Below are 17,052 nucleotides of genomic sequence, written 5' to 3' on the forward strand. Positions count from 1 at the left end.
ACAGAGAAACCCTGTCTCCAAAAAAAAAAAAAAAAAAAAACCTGACGGAGACCACATGACTGGCTCCCGGCCAAGTCAGTTGTTTTTCTATCAAGCTTGACAGAGATGAGTCTGAGCCTTTAGTTATAACCACTATACCATAATTGGTTTCCAGTTGAGAAGGAAGCCTGTGACTCAGAATGAAAGGGACCGTGCCAAATATGTGATTCAATTGTCTTCAAATCACTACGTAAAGGTGACAAAGTCACTTCGCATCCTCAGACCTGCAGTGGAAAAAAGCTTCACAGGGTTTAATAGCCATGCATTACACATGATGAAAGAGCCCAGAAGGGATGTCTGCCTTGAAATCAGGAGCAATGGATGATTTACATATTAGCAACAAGTGAATACACAGCCTGGGATTTCCTTCTCCTTCCAGAGCAAATGACACTAATAAGAACTGTACAGTAGCAGGGTGGGTGGTGGTGGTACGAGCCTTTGACCCCAGAACTTGGGAGGCAGAGGCAGGCGGATCTCTAGATCAAGTTCCAAAACAGCCAAGGCTACACAGAGAAACCTGTCTCAGGACAAAATAAAACAAACCAACAATCAAAACAAACAAAAGAATCAAAGCAAATCTAGCAAAAGAATGGAAGCTTTTGGGTGGTAAGGTGGCTCTGCAGGTAAGAGCACTGACTGCTCTTCCAAAGGTCCTGAGTTCAAATCCCAGCAACCACATGGTGGCTCACAACCGTCAGAAGAGATCTGACGCCCTCTTCTGGTGTGTCTGAAGTCAGCGACAGTGTACTTATGTATAATAATAAATAAAATGTTTGGGCCAGAGTGAGGCTGACCAGAGCGAGCAGAGGTCCTTCCTAAAAGTTCCCGACAATTCCCAACAGCCACATGAGGGCTCACAACCATCTGTACAGCTACAGTGTACACACAAACATAAAATAAATAAATAACTTTTTTAAAAAAAAAATGGAAGCTTTCAATAAACATTATAAACATTATAAACAGTACGTAGTGCCACTTAAAAATGGAAGAAACATTATTCACCGAATTTTAGCCTGCAACCCCAGCCTTTGGGAATCTGAGACAGGAATCTAAATGTGAAGCCAGGCTGGGTTACATATTGAGACCAATAGTTTTACACTAAATCTTTAGTGAGCTGGGTGTAGGTGTGTATCTTCAATCCGAGCGAACACTCGGGAGCTAGGGCAGGCAGATCTGAGTATGAGGTGAGCTTGGTCTACACAGCAAGTTCCAGGCTACATAATGAGATCCTGTCTCAAACAAAACAAAAAATTCCTTAGAAAGAAAACAAGAGTATTTGATAAAAACCGCTGAAGATGGGCTCAGAAGCCTAGAGTAGACACTGCTCTTCCGGAGGACCTGAGACTGACTCCTAACACCCGCATCACATGGCTCATGACCGCCTTCACTTCCGGCGACAGGAATCCAATCCTTTCTTTGGCCTCTGAGGGCACTGTACTCACATACACAACCCTCACCACCACCGCATATACCCATAATTTTAAATTAAGACAATTAATTTTTCAAAAACTTACTGAATTCGCCAGGCGTGGTGGCGCACGCCTTTAATCCCAGCACTCAGGAGGCAGAGGCAGGTGGATTTCTGAGTTCAAGGCCAGCCTGGTCTACACAGTGAGTTCCAGGATAGTCAGGGCCATAGAGAAACCCAGTCTCAGAAAAAAAAGGGGGGGGTGGAGAGATGAGATGGCTCAGCGGTTAAGAGCAACGACTGCTCTTCTAAAGGTCCTGAGTTCAAATCCCAGCAACCACATGGTGGCTCACAACCATCCATAACAAGATCTGACCCCCCTCTTCTGGTGTGTCTGAAGACAGCTACAGTGTACTTATATATAATAAAATAAAAGAAAAAAGCAAAAACAAGCCGGGCGTGGTGGCGCACGCCTTTAATCCCAGCACTCGGGAGGCAGAGGCAGGCGGATTTCTGAGTTCGAGGCCAGCCTGGTCTACAAAGTGAGTTCCAGGACAGCCAGGGCTATACAGAGAAACCCTGTCTCGAAAAGCCAAAAAAAAAAAAAAAAAAAAAAAAAAAGCAAAAACAACAACAACAAAACCAAAACAAACAAACAAAACCGAAAACTTACTGAATTAAAAAATCCGTATATTTCCTAACAGCTTAGCTTTCTTTTCTTAAAAGTCTGGCATTTCTTCAAAGTAGAGACTTACTGGTCTGTGCACCATCATCACGCAGCACACAATAAGGTACACAGTAGGTGCTCCATAAATGTGTGAGTTGGGAAGGATCACTTTGGAACTTTGTGCAGGGGTGGGGGTGGGGTGGGAAAATCAAGATCAAGAAACAGGGAAGTGACGAATCCTTTCCTAAAGCACTGGTCACCAGGCCTGCAGCCTTAGGACCGCCAGGAAATTGGTTAGAGACGCAATTCTCAGAGACATTCTAAGACCTGTAGACTCAAGCTCTGGGGTGGGGGAAAAACCCTACCCTTTGCTCACACCTTCCTTGCGTGCAAAATGTAACACCCACTGTAGTTAGGGGGTATTTCTCAGCCTTATGCAGGTCTGCGGGCCTCAACACTGAGAACCACCAAGGCCCACAAGAGCTTTGCTTATGGGCTGTAGGTATTCATGCTTCCATATCTGCAACGGAACAAGACAGTTTAAAGCTATGAGCTTCCTTATATGTTAATGTTCGTAGTTTTTGTCATGAAAACCACGATTTCCTAGGGGGTGGGGGTGGGGTTTAAAATGACAGCTCTGCCAGCACAAAGGTTTGAGCCTTGGGACCTAACAAAGAAACTATCATTGTCTTGTGTACGTGTGGAGAAGGTATGTGTGCTCACAGGCCAGAGGACACTCCTCCTCAGGGTCATTCAGTTCCTCAGGTGGCAGGCGCCCCCCCCCCCCCCCACACACACACTTCCTTAAGATGTCTCACTGGACTCATCAAATAGGTTGGACTGGCTTCCAGCAAGCATCATCGGCTTATCTCCACCTCCCCAGCACTGAGATTACAAGTATGCACCTGGCTATTTTGACCTGGGTTCTGGGGATCAGTTTTTGTTGTTGTTGTTGTTTTGTTTTGTTTTGTTTGTTTTATTACTTGCAAGCACTTTATTAATGGATCCATCTGTGAAACCCAGAAAAATATATTTTCTAGAAAATATCATCAAAATTTAGAGAGAGGCATTTCTGAGATTCCTGAAATTTTCTGTTCTGTTTAACAGAAGCAAGCTAGCTAGCATCCACTCTCAATCTGTTTACATATGATGCTTTGGTTAGCCACCCAAAAGGAAAAGATTTATGGAGAAAATCTCTGCTCACATGGACATGGGGAGGAACATCTTTTTATAAAACAATTTCAAAAAAAAAAAAATCAAAAAAAAAAATTTCAGATAACAGTTTACACTCTGACACTAAACTCAAGACCAGCCACAGCAACTTATGGGTTAGTTGCTGTGTGGAATCTGAAAACTCTGGGGCTTTTACATTAAAACCCATTGGCCTTTCTTGCATATTGAACAACTCAATTATTAATGCAAGATTCTATAACATCACACACCGGAAACCAATGGTCTCCAGTCGACCTGCCAAATGTTGATACATTTTATTCATCGTCTTACATAATATTAACAAATGTGATTTCAGACATGAGACTAAACCTAGTCACAAAAGCACTATGAAATTGTGAATGTCTTCACATTGGAAGCAAGGTCTATAAACTTGAAAACACAAATGTTATTATTCCTAACAAATACTATTGTTTGCTTTCCATGAAATGACAAGATCACTGTGTCCATTGACGAATAAAATAAAAAACAACTGAGTCCCAGTAACCATACCATTGTCTGCTCTATAAAGTAACAAGAGTTACCATGAAAAAAGATGGCTAGTTGAACTTATGACTCAACCGCCCAGGGGCGTTTACTTAATTAAGCAATCACCATGCACTTAATGTGAACATCATCTAGAACAGTGGCTCTTAACCTCCCTAATGCTGCAACCCTTTAATACAACTCCTCGTATGGTTGTGACTCCCAGCCATAAAAGTATTTCATTACCACATCATAACTGTAATTTTGCTACTGTTATGAATCATATTGCAAATATCTGATATGCAGGATATCTGCTATTCAACCCCCAAAGGGGTCATGACCCACAGGTTGAAAACCACTAATCTAGGGAATTAAAAACGCCATGTGTGCCAGGCGGTGGTGGCGCACGCCTTTAATCCCAGCACTTGGGAGGCAGAGGCAGGCGGATTTCTGAGTTTGAGGTCAGCCTGGTCTACAAAGTGAGTTCCAGGACAGCCAGGGCTATACAGAGGAAACCCTGTCTTGAAAAACCAAAAAAAAAAAAAAAAAAAAAAAAAAAAAAAAAAAAAAAAAAAAAAAACAAAACAAAACAAAACAAAACAAAAAAACCGCCATGTGTGTATTCAAGGGTCAACATAAAATCAGGCTAGTAACCGCTCTGCTTCATTATGAGCATTTATATATGGGAGCACTCTATTCTGTTCCCTTTAAGCAATGCAGTGGTAAGATACTAGGGTGTGAGCAATTTCACACACTTGTTTTTATACCATTCACTAATGTACAGTTTTTAAAAAGCAAATAACATACAAACATTTGTTACAGAAAGATCTTTTATTTCACTGAACTGGAGGATCTTTGGCGGCCTTTGGAAACTGCTGCGTTGCAGATCCTAAGAGATGGGTTTTTTCCTTACTTTGATTACATGTTCTGTCCCCTACTCCTGTTACAACAGATACACGCATCTCTGTGTCCAGAACCTCATAAAGCTGAGTTACTCTTTGTGGAAGGGATGTCATTCACCCTTAGTGTCCACTAAAGACCATAGCAAAACCTGAGAGTTTGAGGTACAGAGTCGGCCCCGTGGTTAGGAGCACTGACTGTTCTTGCAGAGGACCCAGGTTCGGTTCCCAGCACCCACATCAGGCAGTTCACAACCACCTGAAACTCCAGTTCAGGAGAAGCTGATGGCCTCGTCTGACCTCCATGGGCACCTACGTGTAACTGCACATAGCCACATACAAACACAGGATTTTTAATTTTTTTTTTCATTAAAAACTTTTTTAAATATGAAAAGGACCTCTGTGATTCATTGTATCTGTAGGAAGGGAAGTAGGGTAGTGGGGTAAAAATGGCTTCTATTCTGAGGCCTGGCTTATGAAGGGGTAAAATCTCCAAGAATACGAATAAGCAGTTCATTAGGAATCTTGGCCTAAACAGGGAAAGACCCAGACACTGAGGCTACTGGTCCCTCACAAATGCAGCAAGATGGGATGACCAAGTGTGCAAGGCAAGGTCTGTGGGCATGTATGACTGACAGTGATGGCAAGCAGGCTGCTGCTCCCAACTGGCTGTGGCTGTGTATTGCTACCTGTCCCATATCCTGTACCTCACAGAACTTGAGGCATAAAGTGAGTCCTTGCAACTTTGTCTAGCGAGATTATTTCTAGAACATGTTTTTAACTACAAAATAGGAATGAACTAGGTTTCTTCAGGTGGGTGTATATACTCTGAAATATATGGACTAAAGTTTTAGGAGCAAAAATCACACCTCTATTAAAAAGTCTGCATGGGAAAATGGGTGCTTGAAACCATCTGATTGTAGAGAGTTGGAACGCTGCTGATTCGGAGCCACATCCCCTTGGGTTATTTGTAATGTTCTTTTTTTTTTTTTTTTAAGATTTATTTATTTATTATATATAAGTACACTGTAGCTGTCTTCAGACACACCAGAAGAGGGCGTCAGATCTTGTTATGGATGGTTGTGAGCCATCATGTGGTTGCTGGGATTTGAACTCAGGCCCTTTAGAAGAGCAGTCGGTGCTCTTAACCACTGAGCCATCTCTCCCACCCCTATTTGTAATATTCTTAACAGCCATCTAATGCTTACCTTTGTGTCAGATCTAAGATCCTCATCACTGCCAGGTAAAGCATATTTCAAATGCACTAATAGATCATTAGTTTCCATCAGTCCAAAAGCCAGGACTAGATTCCATCATCTGAAACCTAGGCAGAGATCCCCCAATTTGCTGTAACCCACTATGGTGGGCTGAACAGATATGGCTCCCATAGACGCATGTGCATGAATGTTTGGCTCATAGGGAGTGGTGCGATTAGGAGGTGTAGCCTTGTTGGAGGAAGCAAGTCACTGTAGAGGCGGGCTTTGAGGTCATACATATGCTCAAGCTACACCCAGTGCTTTCTACTGCCTAAGGATCAAGATGTAGAACTCTCAGCTCCTTCTCCAGCACCATGTCTGCCTGCCTACTGCCATGCTTCCTGCCATGATGATAATGGACTAAACCTCTGAACTGTAAGCCAGCCCCGATTAAATGTTGTCCTTTATAAGAGTTGTCTTGGTCCTGGTGCCTCTACTCAGCAATAAAACCCTAACAAAGACACCCACTTACCTGATGTTTTTGAAAAATACATTTATGATTTTCTTTTGCTACATAATTATAAAAACTTCACGAACCGTTTCCACAGAGGCGCATGCATATAACTTGGCACAATTAGAATCCATGTTCCTGGCTACTTATATTTCCCTCAAAAGTAAACCATTTCCTTAGAGGTGAGAGGTATGTTTCGTGTTGCTATAAACAACCTGGGAAGATCTCTTTAACGAACCACCATATTTAATATATGACTTATTATCTAAATTCAAATAACAGATGCTCTACAAAAAGACTCTCGTCTTACCGATTCTGAAAGGACTTCCCAGCAATGTTGTCTCTGTAGGAATCAAACAAAACATGGTACTGATCTCGGCTCCACTCCAGAACCACCTACAAGAAAGAAAAACATCAACACTTTCTGTGCATCGTAAACTAACAGTTCAATACAAAAGCCCACTACAAGTCATAAACAACTGGGAAAGAAGCAGATGGAGTGGTGCAAAGCACCCAGCCACGCCTACATGTGCCCCACACCTGACACCCTGCTTGGGCTGGTGAATAAGCTACAACTGTGGCTCAGCCATCTAAGACGACTTAGGATCTCACTGGCCTGGGAATGGGGTCTGGGAATACAAAATGTTTAGAAGTGATGTCTGAATGGAGTCTGGAAGGATGATGAGAGAGACAATGTCAGTTAGTTGGAGGAATGTTTGGGGCAGGTTGCTTGAGGCAAACTGTGTGGTTGGATTTTTTTCTTCTTCCTTTTTTAAAATGTTCATTAGTGTTTTACCTACTACATGTATGTCTGTATGAGGGTGTCAGAACTCCAGGGACCAGAATTAGACAGGTGTGAGCCATCATGTGGGTGTTGGGAATTGAACCCAAATCCTCTGGAAGTGCAGCCAGTGCTCTTAACCGCTGGACCATCTCTCCAGCCCCACGTGGTTGGCTTTTTCAAGCAGAAAATAGGTAGATACCAGGAGAGATCGGAAGCAAGGACAGGAAGCTGGGCCCTGACTATGGCCTGTCCTGCTGCACAGGGGTTAGCAGACACTCTGGAGGACAGCCTATGTACCCCCTAAAGTCTGAGAAGGGTTCTTCTCAGAGCTCATAAGAACACCAACAGCAGAAGAGACCAACATGACCTTACTACGAGGCTTCCACTGACGGCCTTGCTACCGAAGCTCCCAAAGGAAGTTCACAAACATCCGTACACAGGCTTCGTCCTCTCCTCCATTCCTGAGGACTGAGGGAGTGTCCTTCCTAGCAAAGGCCCTACCTCTGTGTGATTTGCTCTAGGCCTCGTCAGCAAGGCCTCATGCATCTCATGGTCTTCCTCCTTTCCTTTTTCCTCTAAGTACATTTTGCCTACTGGCGCATCAGCATGTTCTCGGGCTTTGGAAAGTCTTCCCTTTACATCCTTCTAGCCAGACCACTCTGGCTCTCTCCCTTAATTCTTGAGAACTGAGCAGTTCCTCTTTATAGAAGCACACCCCTCCACCCCCACTATTCGGGTGGCTTCCCTGCCACACGCCTTCTAGCTCCGTGTTCCTTCTCTGCCAAGGAAAGATGGTTGTTGGAGGATATGAGGCTGTAGGATTCCTGGCAGGATCCAGGATCCTGCTACCATCACAGTGAATGAAGTTAGATATGCATACAACTGTCCTCCAGCTGGACCTCAAATTCCTGGAGAAGGAAAGTGCTCGGTCTCTGATAGAACACAGAACCAAACTCGTAGCTATACAATGTCACCTACACCGTGAAATACGGGTGTGCCAACTTTCAATAGTATAAACTGCATGAATATCAATTTATTGAGTACAAACATAGCAATTCTTTTGAAAAACGAACCACAAAATTAAGGGAGGAAAATTGACCTTGGCTAGCAGGTTGTCCAGAACATGCAGGAAATGGAAGGGAGGGTATATGACCTCTCCAAGGGTCGCACTCAGCTGATATGTTTTATGTCCCTTCAGCTGTGGGTCTCATCCCTTTGGGTTCACATATCAGATACCCTGTATATTAGATATTTACATTATGATTCATAACTATAGCAAAATTACACTTATGGAGTAGAAATGAAATAAATTTTTTATGGTTGGGGGTCACCACAGCATGAGGAACTGTATTAAAGGGTCACAGCATTAGGAAGGCTAAAAGACATTGCTCTAAACCATTTTCCTCAGAATATGATTTATTGGTAAACAAACAAACCCCACCAATCAGATGGTTTGTTAGTAAAACCTGAGACTAGATGAACTATATAATATTATTTATGAAAATTATTTGTTACATACCATACAGGGGTATTAGTTTTAAAAAAAAATAACACCATTAGAAGGAGCTTAAGTAAAAATGTTTCTGTCTGTCTCTGTCTCTCTCTTTCCTACCCCCCCCAGCACCCCTCCCCACGTGTGAACGTGCATGAATGTGTGTGAATGTCAAAGATGTCTTCCTCGTTTTCTCTGACATAGTTTTTGAGGCAGGGCCTCTCGTTAAGCATGGGGCTCACTGATTCTGCTGGGCTGGATGGCCACCCAGCTCTGGGATCCGCCTGTCCCCACCTCTCTCTCCAGAACTGTGACTGGAGAACCACAGGTCTGCACTCACTTTTACTGTGAGTGCTAATGAAAAGAATCCATGTTCTCATGCTTGCAGAGAGGGCCCTTTACTGACTGAGCTGTTTCCCTATCTCCAATTTCTCCTCCAGGCGGTCCCTCCCTCCTCCCTTCTCCTTCCTTAGCCACAGGGCCGAAGCTTGGGTCACCTGACTCTAGCTTTGCCCAGGCTGCTCCCTCAGACTTACCTGTAGTTGGTTCATTAAATTGACACTTGTGAATGCAGCCATTCAGCAGCTCTAACACTGATGTTTACCTAACACACCAGACATCCAGTGACCCAGAACCATTTCCCCAAGATGGCTATAAATGCCTACAATTATATAAAAAGTGCATTTTCTTTTTTTTTAAAGATTTATTTATTTATTATATGTAAGTACACTGTAGCTGTCTTCAGACACTCCAGAAGAGGGAGTCAGATCTTGTTACAGATGGTTATGAGCCACCATGTGGTTGCTGGGATTTGAACCCAGGACCTTTGGAAGAGCAGTCGGGTGCTCTTACCCACTGAGCCATCTCACCAGCCCGCCCAAAAGTTCACTTTCTTATTCAGCCCTTATCATTACTAAAATTCTCAGATGAAGTAGAGATCCACTTCTACAAGTCATCCCCTGACCGCCACATGCATGCCGTCATACACTTGAATGTGTACACCACACATGTGCACACATATACACGCGTACAAATAAATTTAACAGAAAAGTACAGTTTTATTGGATTTTAAAAAAAAAAATCAAACCCAGATGAAGTGATAGGGAAGCTCATGCTATTCTGCATCAGAGGAAGAACACAGCTATGCGGGACAAGGGATGCTACGATGCTGAAGAAGATGCTCCAGTAGCTAAGAGAGTTCACTACTCTTGCAGAAGAATGAATTTTGGTTCCCAGTGTGTGAATCATTGGTTGGGTTACACCCTCCTGTGTAACTCTAGTTCTAGGAGATTGTATGCCTCTGGCCTCAGCCAGCCACTACACTTAGCTGTAACATACCTAGACACACATATACAAACACACGTAATTAAAAATATAGAAGAGAAGGAAGAAGGTCTAGAAAGATGGCTCAATGGTTAACTGCACTTGTTATTCCTGAAAAGAACCTGGGTGGGGTTCAGGTCTCAGTCCCTGCATGGCAACAGAAATTATCTGTAACTCCAGTTTCAGAGAATTCAATAGCCTCTTCTGGCTTCACCGCCATCATGCACACACATGGTACATGGACACGAGTGCAGGCAAAACAATCTTGTAAGAGTGTTTATATGGAAGAGTGTTGTAGGTGTATATAAAAGTAATAAATAGGATTTTTTTAAATGGAAAAGTAAAGAAGAGAGTTGGCGCTGGGATATAGCTCAGGAGCAGAATATGTGAATGATATGTATAGAATCCTGTATTTATCCCCACACAATACAAACATCCAAAGATTTATAATCAGAAGATATGTACTTGAACCTGATACTTAACCAGTCGTATCTGCCAAAGCGTTTCTACAATGTATACATTTATCAAAATATCCCACAGCACCCCATAAATATATGCACGATTTCTACACATCATTTCAAAGACAGAGCCATTGTCTCCATGCATACAAGCTAGGAACTAGATCGGACACTTTTAGTTCTAGGCCCTTGCACAATGCCCAGCGCAAACGTCGATGAACGCATTCAAACGAGGCTAATGGATGCGTGAGGGTCGGATCTTGGAACTGCGCACTGCTCCCGAGTTTCTCTCCAGAACTTTCTCCTTTGGAGCCATTTCCACAGGGTTGTGGTGAAGATGAGAACTAGAACGTGAAGAGCCAAAAGAGCAGAGAGCAGGCTGGAACCCAGGGCACAAAGCCCTCTCTACAAAAGCACATCTCTGCCATTGTTAAGAATTCTCAAGTATGGAGAACGTGGCAGATTACCCTAGGAAGCTGGAGGAACCCATGAACTCTGCATAGCATAGCTAGGGCTTTCCTACAGCGATAACCAGAAACCCAGCATGCCTACATTATGGTACATTTCTTAGTTTCAGACCACAAAATTTAGTTTGGTATTAAGAGGAAATAGAGATGTATAACGTTTAGTGACCCAGCACCTGCCCAGGTTAACAATCCCGGGTTTGAAGGCACTGGTTGTCCCCCAGTCCTTTAGAAAGTGTTGTACTACAAATCTACAGTAATAAAACCAGCATGGTACTGACACAAAAACAGGCACGATGATCAATGGAATGAAACTGAAGATCCAGAAATAAATCCACGTGTCTACCGACACCTGATTCCTGATTTTTTTTTTTTTAAAAATGCCAAGAATACACACTGGATAAAAGACAATATCTTCAACAAATGGTGCTGATTAAACACGACGTCTGCACGTACAAAAATACAAATAGATTTATGCTTATCACCGTGCACAAAACTCAATTCCATACGGATCAAAGACCTTAACCATAAAACCAGATACACTAAACCTGATAGAAGGTAGAAATAGCCATGAACACATTGGCACAGGAAAAGACTTTCTTAATAGAACACTGTTAGCACAAGTACTAAGATCAATAATTAGTAAATGGGACATCATGTAAAAGGAACTTTTCTCCTGTTGTAATGATGTCTGGGAGGCTCACTGCCTCTGTCTGCTAACCAGGCCTAGTCCTGGAAGCGTCTCCAGCCTTTTGCACAAGCTAATCTACGCCTAGAATGTTCTCAGCCTCTAAGACTTGCTGCTGGATAAGCTCACTCTTTCTTCCCTTTCTTAACTCTAGCTGTCTGGTTCAACTCATGTGTTCTGGCTTAAACTCCCCTCCCAGCTGAAGTCCTCTGTTTGATCTCAAACTAACTAGCAATCTATTCTAATCTTCCGGCTCCTTCTCATTCTCTTGCTTGTTCTGTCTTTACTGTGTCTAGCTTGTTCTCTCGTCAATCCGTCTCAGTAAAACTCTCCTGGTAACACTGCCTCCTTCTCCCTCTCTGGGCTGCTCCACTCTCCTCAACTCTGCTGCACCGTCTCCGTGAACTCTACTGTATCCTGTGCTGTACTCTCTTCTCCTGTACTGTCTGTCTCTCCTTTAAGTAGCTTCCCTCTCCTCTCTCTTCTCCTGAGAGTCGGGCGTATCCTAGTCTGTCAAATCTTTCTCTGATTTGTTATTTTCTGCAACTCAAGGAGACGTCACTTTCAAACATGGGTGCTTCCTCCTACAAACTATCTTTACCCTCATTGTTTGGATCACAGGTGTGTACTAAGGGTGTGTCTGTATTCCAGCCAGGGGGATTGAGGGTGTGTGCTAAGGACTGAGCCACACACTAACTATAAACAGGTTCAAATACCCTGTAACAACCTTAAGAAACCAAGTCAATTCTGCTCAGCGAAGGACTCCATTATTTGGACAAAGCAGCAACCTACAGAATAGGAAAACCTTTTAAAAACCAGCAACGCATCTGAGGGGTAATCCAAAGTATATAAAAAAAAACAGACATCAAAAAACAAAAAAAAAAAAAAACCAAACAAACAATCCAATTAAAAATGGTGTACAGATCTAAACACAGATGTCTCAAAAGAAGAAAATCAAATGGCTGCAAAACAAAGAAAGTGTTCAACATCCTTAGCCAGCAGAGAAATGCAAATCAAAACTGCTTTCAGATTTTATCTTACACCTGACAGAATGGCCAAGACCAATAACGAACGCTCATCCATTGCTGGTGGGAGTGAAAACTTGTACAACCATTATGGGAACTGGTGTGGCAGTTCCTCAGAAAGGTGGGAATGGATCTACCTCAAGACTCAGCCTCCCACTCTTGGGCATATAACCAAAGAAGGCTTCATCCTACGAGACACTTGCTCAACTATGCTCATTGCCAGAAACTGGAAACAGCCTAGCTGTCCCTCAACAGAAGAACACATAAAGACAATGTGGTTCACTTACACAACGGAGCACTCACTCAGCTGTTTAAAGAAACAATGACATCGTGAAGCTTACAGGTAAACAGACAGAACCAGAAAAAAAAAATCATTTAGAGTAACTGAGACCCAGAGAGACAAATCCTGTATGTATTACCTTATATGTGGATATCAGCTGTCAAGTCAATGATAGCCAAGCTACACTCCACAGAACCACAGAGGTTAGGTACAGAGGAAGGCAGTTGGGGAGACAAATAGATCTCCCTAGGGAAGGGAAATAGACTAGATAATTATGGATGGATGGGGGGTTGGAATGGGAGGATCAAATGGGGAGCAGGAGGAAATACAGGGAGAGACAGCTAAAATTAAAGGCCATTTTAGGGGAAGTACGGAACCCTGATACAGTAGAAACCTCCTAAAATATACACATATATGAAGGCAATCTAAATGAAATTGCCAAATAATGAGGGAGACGGTGTCCCAATTGGCCATCTCTTGTTACCAAATGTAGCTTCCAGTATGAAGTCTGGGTTATATCTAATTGAGTTGTTGTTGTTGTTGTTGTTGGTGGTGGTGGTGGTGGTGTGTGTGTGTGTGTGTGTGTGTGTGTGTGTGAGATGGAAATCCTTAAACAACCCAGGCTGTTGCAAAGACTATAGGTTGCTCTCCATAAACTGACAGCAAGGCCTCATTGTTGAAGACAACACCTTCATAATTCATTGAATACTGATAAATGAAGCTTGTGCCCACATAGAACCTTTATCCCTAGGTTGTAGTGCAACAGTTCTCAACCTGTAGCTGTGACTTCTTTGGGGTTCACCTATCAGATATCCTGCATATCAGATATTTATATCATGATTCATAACAGTAACAAAATTACAGTTATAAAGTAGCAACAAAAGAATTTTATAGTTGGGGTCACCACAACATAAGGAACTATATGTATCAAAGGGTTGCGGCATTGGGAAGGTTGAGAACCACTGTTCTGGTGTCTTTGGTAGAGGAGGGTATACTGTGTGCTACCAAATGAGAAACACCAAGCTAGCCACAACCGTTTTATCTACAAGGGTCTCCTACCTGCAAGAGACACTATGGCAATGGTGGTACAAAGCTTCCGGAGTAATCAATCAATAACTGATTTGACTTAAGCCCAGCCTGTAAGATGGAACCCATACCCAACACTGCCTGGGTGACCTAGAACCAGAGACTAGATAGCCCCGGGACTTACGGTACCTGGGACTTAGTAGTACCAAATGCTACTAAGCTAAAAAAAGAAAAAAAAAGAAAAAAGAAAGGAAAAAGAAAGAAGACAGAAAAACGTAGTGATAAAATGAGTCCTAATGATATTATGTCTTACCTAAGATCAGTGTCTTGCTGGGGGATGGGGTGGGGGTGGGGAGACAGGGTTTCTTTAGGTAGCCTTGGCTGTTCTGGAAGTAGCCCTGTAGACAAAGCTGGCCTCGAGATCATAGAGCTCCACCTGCCTCCAGAGTGCTGGGATAAAAGGCATGGACCACCACCCAGCTTCAACTATAGCTTCTAAAGGTTTTGAGAAGGCTGTAGCCTGGCATTTTGATATTGTCTGGGTGTTCTGTGTTCTATGACAGTGCTAAGAGGTAGGCTAGGGACTCTAGGTTCAAACCATGGGTGGCTGGTCAATGGCCGTGTTACTCCTCACTGAAATAATGGCGGCCTTGAAGTAGACAGAGGACAGCGCCAAGGACCTCCTCCCTAACCGAGTGATTCCCCCACCATGGCCAATGTGAGAGTCCCAGGGTGATTAGCAGCCAGCCCTGTGCCACCATTTCCACTTACAGCATCCTCTCATCTGGGTTAACTTACTCTTGGAGGAGATGAAGAAGGTCACTGTGCCTGGATTGTATCCTGTGGCTATCAAACCTTCCACGCTGCTCCACAGAGACAAAAGTGCCGTCTTATTCAGATGTCTTATTCAGATTTCCGTTCACAGCTCTGTGAGGCAGTGAGGCAGTCTATGGTCACCCTGTAGCCATCAGCAGCCCTCCTCCCATCGCTCCTCTGACTCTCGCTATTTCTGGTTTTCTTCTCGTGACCCTCTATGTCCCGTTTTCTTCCTTCTGACTGTGGTCCCCTCTGTCAACATCTTTTGAACTTGTTTGACCTCTCTCTTTACCACTGTTGCCCATTCTCCTGGCCATCTCCCATTGTACTGTGAGTTCCTCAAATACAGAAGGAGACCTACCCGAGAACCGACTACAGTAAACACCTCTGTAAATCTGTCATGTGGACAACTTCTTTATCAAACAGAAGTAAGTGAGAAATGGACTGAGAACATAAAGGAAAGAAAAGCAGCCATATAATGGGGCAGGAGAGATGGATCTATGGCTAAGAGCACTTGGCTGTGCTACCCGAGAACCTGGGTTCAATTGCCAGCACCCACATGTGGGCTGGCTCACACCATCTGTATCTCCAGTCCCAAGGAATCTGATGTCTTCTTCTGACCTCCAAGGGCACTAGATACGCACGTGATGGCTTACATACTTGAAGGCAAAACACGCATACACATAAAATAAGTACGTCTATCAATAAAGGGTAAACAGGCACATCAAGGAGAAAGTATTAACTAGAATTCTAAAAGAAGAAACAAACTTGGAAATCGATGTAAAAGCGGGCCACACAGCTCTCTGCCTGGTCACAGAATGCCACCGTGCCCTTTGTCTGAACGACACTTGGTCTGCAGGATGTCTCTGAGACCCTTCTTGCTTCATGTGCTGTGTGGATGAATCAACCACAGGCTGACTAATTCCCTCCTAAGATACTGCCATCTGCATCACAAGATTGGAACAAACGGTCCCGAGACTGGAGAAATTTAAAACGGCATACTGTGAATAATATACATCATCCACTACGAACACTGGCTTGCTGCTTTCTAGAAGGAACTTGAGAAGACATCTACATCGTAGTTTATAGAAGTGTAAGCCGTATTAATAAAGGACTCGCCCCTCTGCTATCCCAGTAACAACACAGCACAGCCAGGCAGTCCTTGCTGTCTCTAGGGGAACACTTGACAGGCATCAGCTGAGAATGGGTCTCCCACTTCTGCCAGCATGAGCATCACAGCTAGAAGCGCTCCCCAGAGGGGACATATGGCACTTAATTAGTAGTTACTGGATGCTTTCTACCGAGCATTTTGCAAGGTGCCTTGTAGACATCTGACACCTCATTTAGCCCACCTGTCGTCACTAGGCTTTGTCACAATCAGCATGTCAGTGAGGGCTTCTATTGCTGTGACAAAACACCATGACCAAAAGTAACTTGGGGAGGAAAAGGTTTACTCCACTTACACCTTCAACATCTCATCATCAAAGGAAGTCAGGACAGGAACTCACACAGGGCAGGAACCTGGAGGCAGGAGCTGATGCAGAGGCCATGGAGGGGTGCTGCTTACTGGCTTGCTCAGCCTGCTTTCTTACAGAACCCAGGACCACCAGCATAGGGACAGCAGCACCCACAATGGTCTGGACCCTCCCATACTAATTGATCACTGATTAAGAAAATGCCCTACCAGCTTTAGAGACATTTTTTTCCCCATGGAGGCTCCCTCGTCTCTGAGGACTCTAGCTTGTGTCAAGTTGACATAGAAACAGCCAGCACAGTCAGTGAACAAAATTAAGTTTTCATGCCCTAGTATTCCTTCAACAGATGCTCAGGGAACACTTACCGTTAGGGACTGCGAGCGCCAACTGCCTATTGTGCTTACTCTTGTTGATGGCGGTGTTAGTGGAGGGGCTGGCAAGCCGATGACTGGGCCTCCTGTGTGTTCCTCCCTTACCCACTTCTCCATACCCTTTCACCAGTCTGCGCCAAGACTCCTGCAGATTACCATGCCCACCGCCATTCTCACAGTCTCTCTTGGGATTTCTCAAATCTTGTACCTGGTAAGGGGCCCTGACAGATTTTGTTGTTGTTGTTGTTGTTGTTGTTGTTGTTGTTGTTACGAGGGCTGGGTTATCATCATTTAGCAGTTCTCCTGGGTCTCAGGTATTAGATGCCAATACAAAACAACCTTTAATGGTCTACGAAAATCCCCAGTGCTGGGGGAAAGGTCACTACAACTACACTAGTCACTCTTATAGAAGCTTTCTCTCTTCATGCCACACAC

The 17,052-nt window shown here is 43.7% G+C and overlaps 1 protein-coding gene across 1 annotated transcript in view; it reads right to left on the reverse strand.

Annotated features, from left to right (window-relative positions):
- Gnptab (N-acetylglucosamine-1-phosphate transferase subunits alpha and beta) overlaps positions 1-17,052 on the reverse strand; it is a 71,227-nt gene that overhangs the window by 42,485 nt on the left and 11,690 nt on the right. Inside the window, exon 2 of the mRNA XM_021204748.2 lies at positions 6,726-6,811. Coding sequence (XP_021060407.1) covers positions 6,726-6,811 — 86 coding nt within the window. The remainder of the gene's footprint in view (positions 1-6,725; positions 6,812-17,052) is intronic.

The sequence above is a fragment of the Mus pahari genome, chromosome 9 (assembly GCF_900095145.1).
Source record: "Mus pahari chromosome 9, PAHARI_EIJ_v1.1, whole genome shotgun sequence".
Classification (NCBI taxonomy): domain Eukaryota; kingdom Metazoa; phylum Chordata; class Mammalia; order Rodentia; family Muridae; genus Mus; species Mus pahari.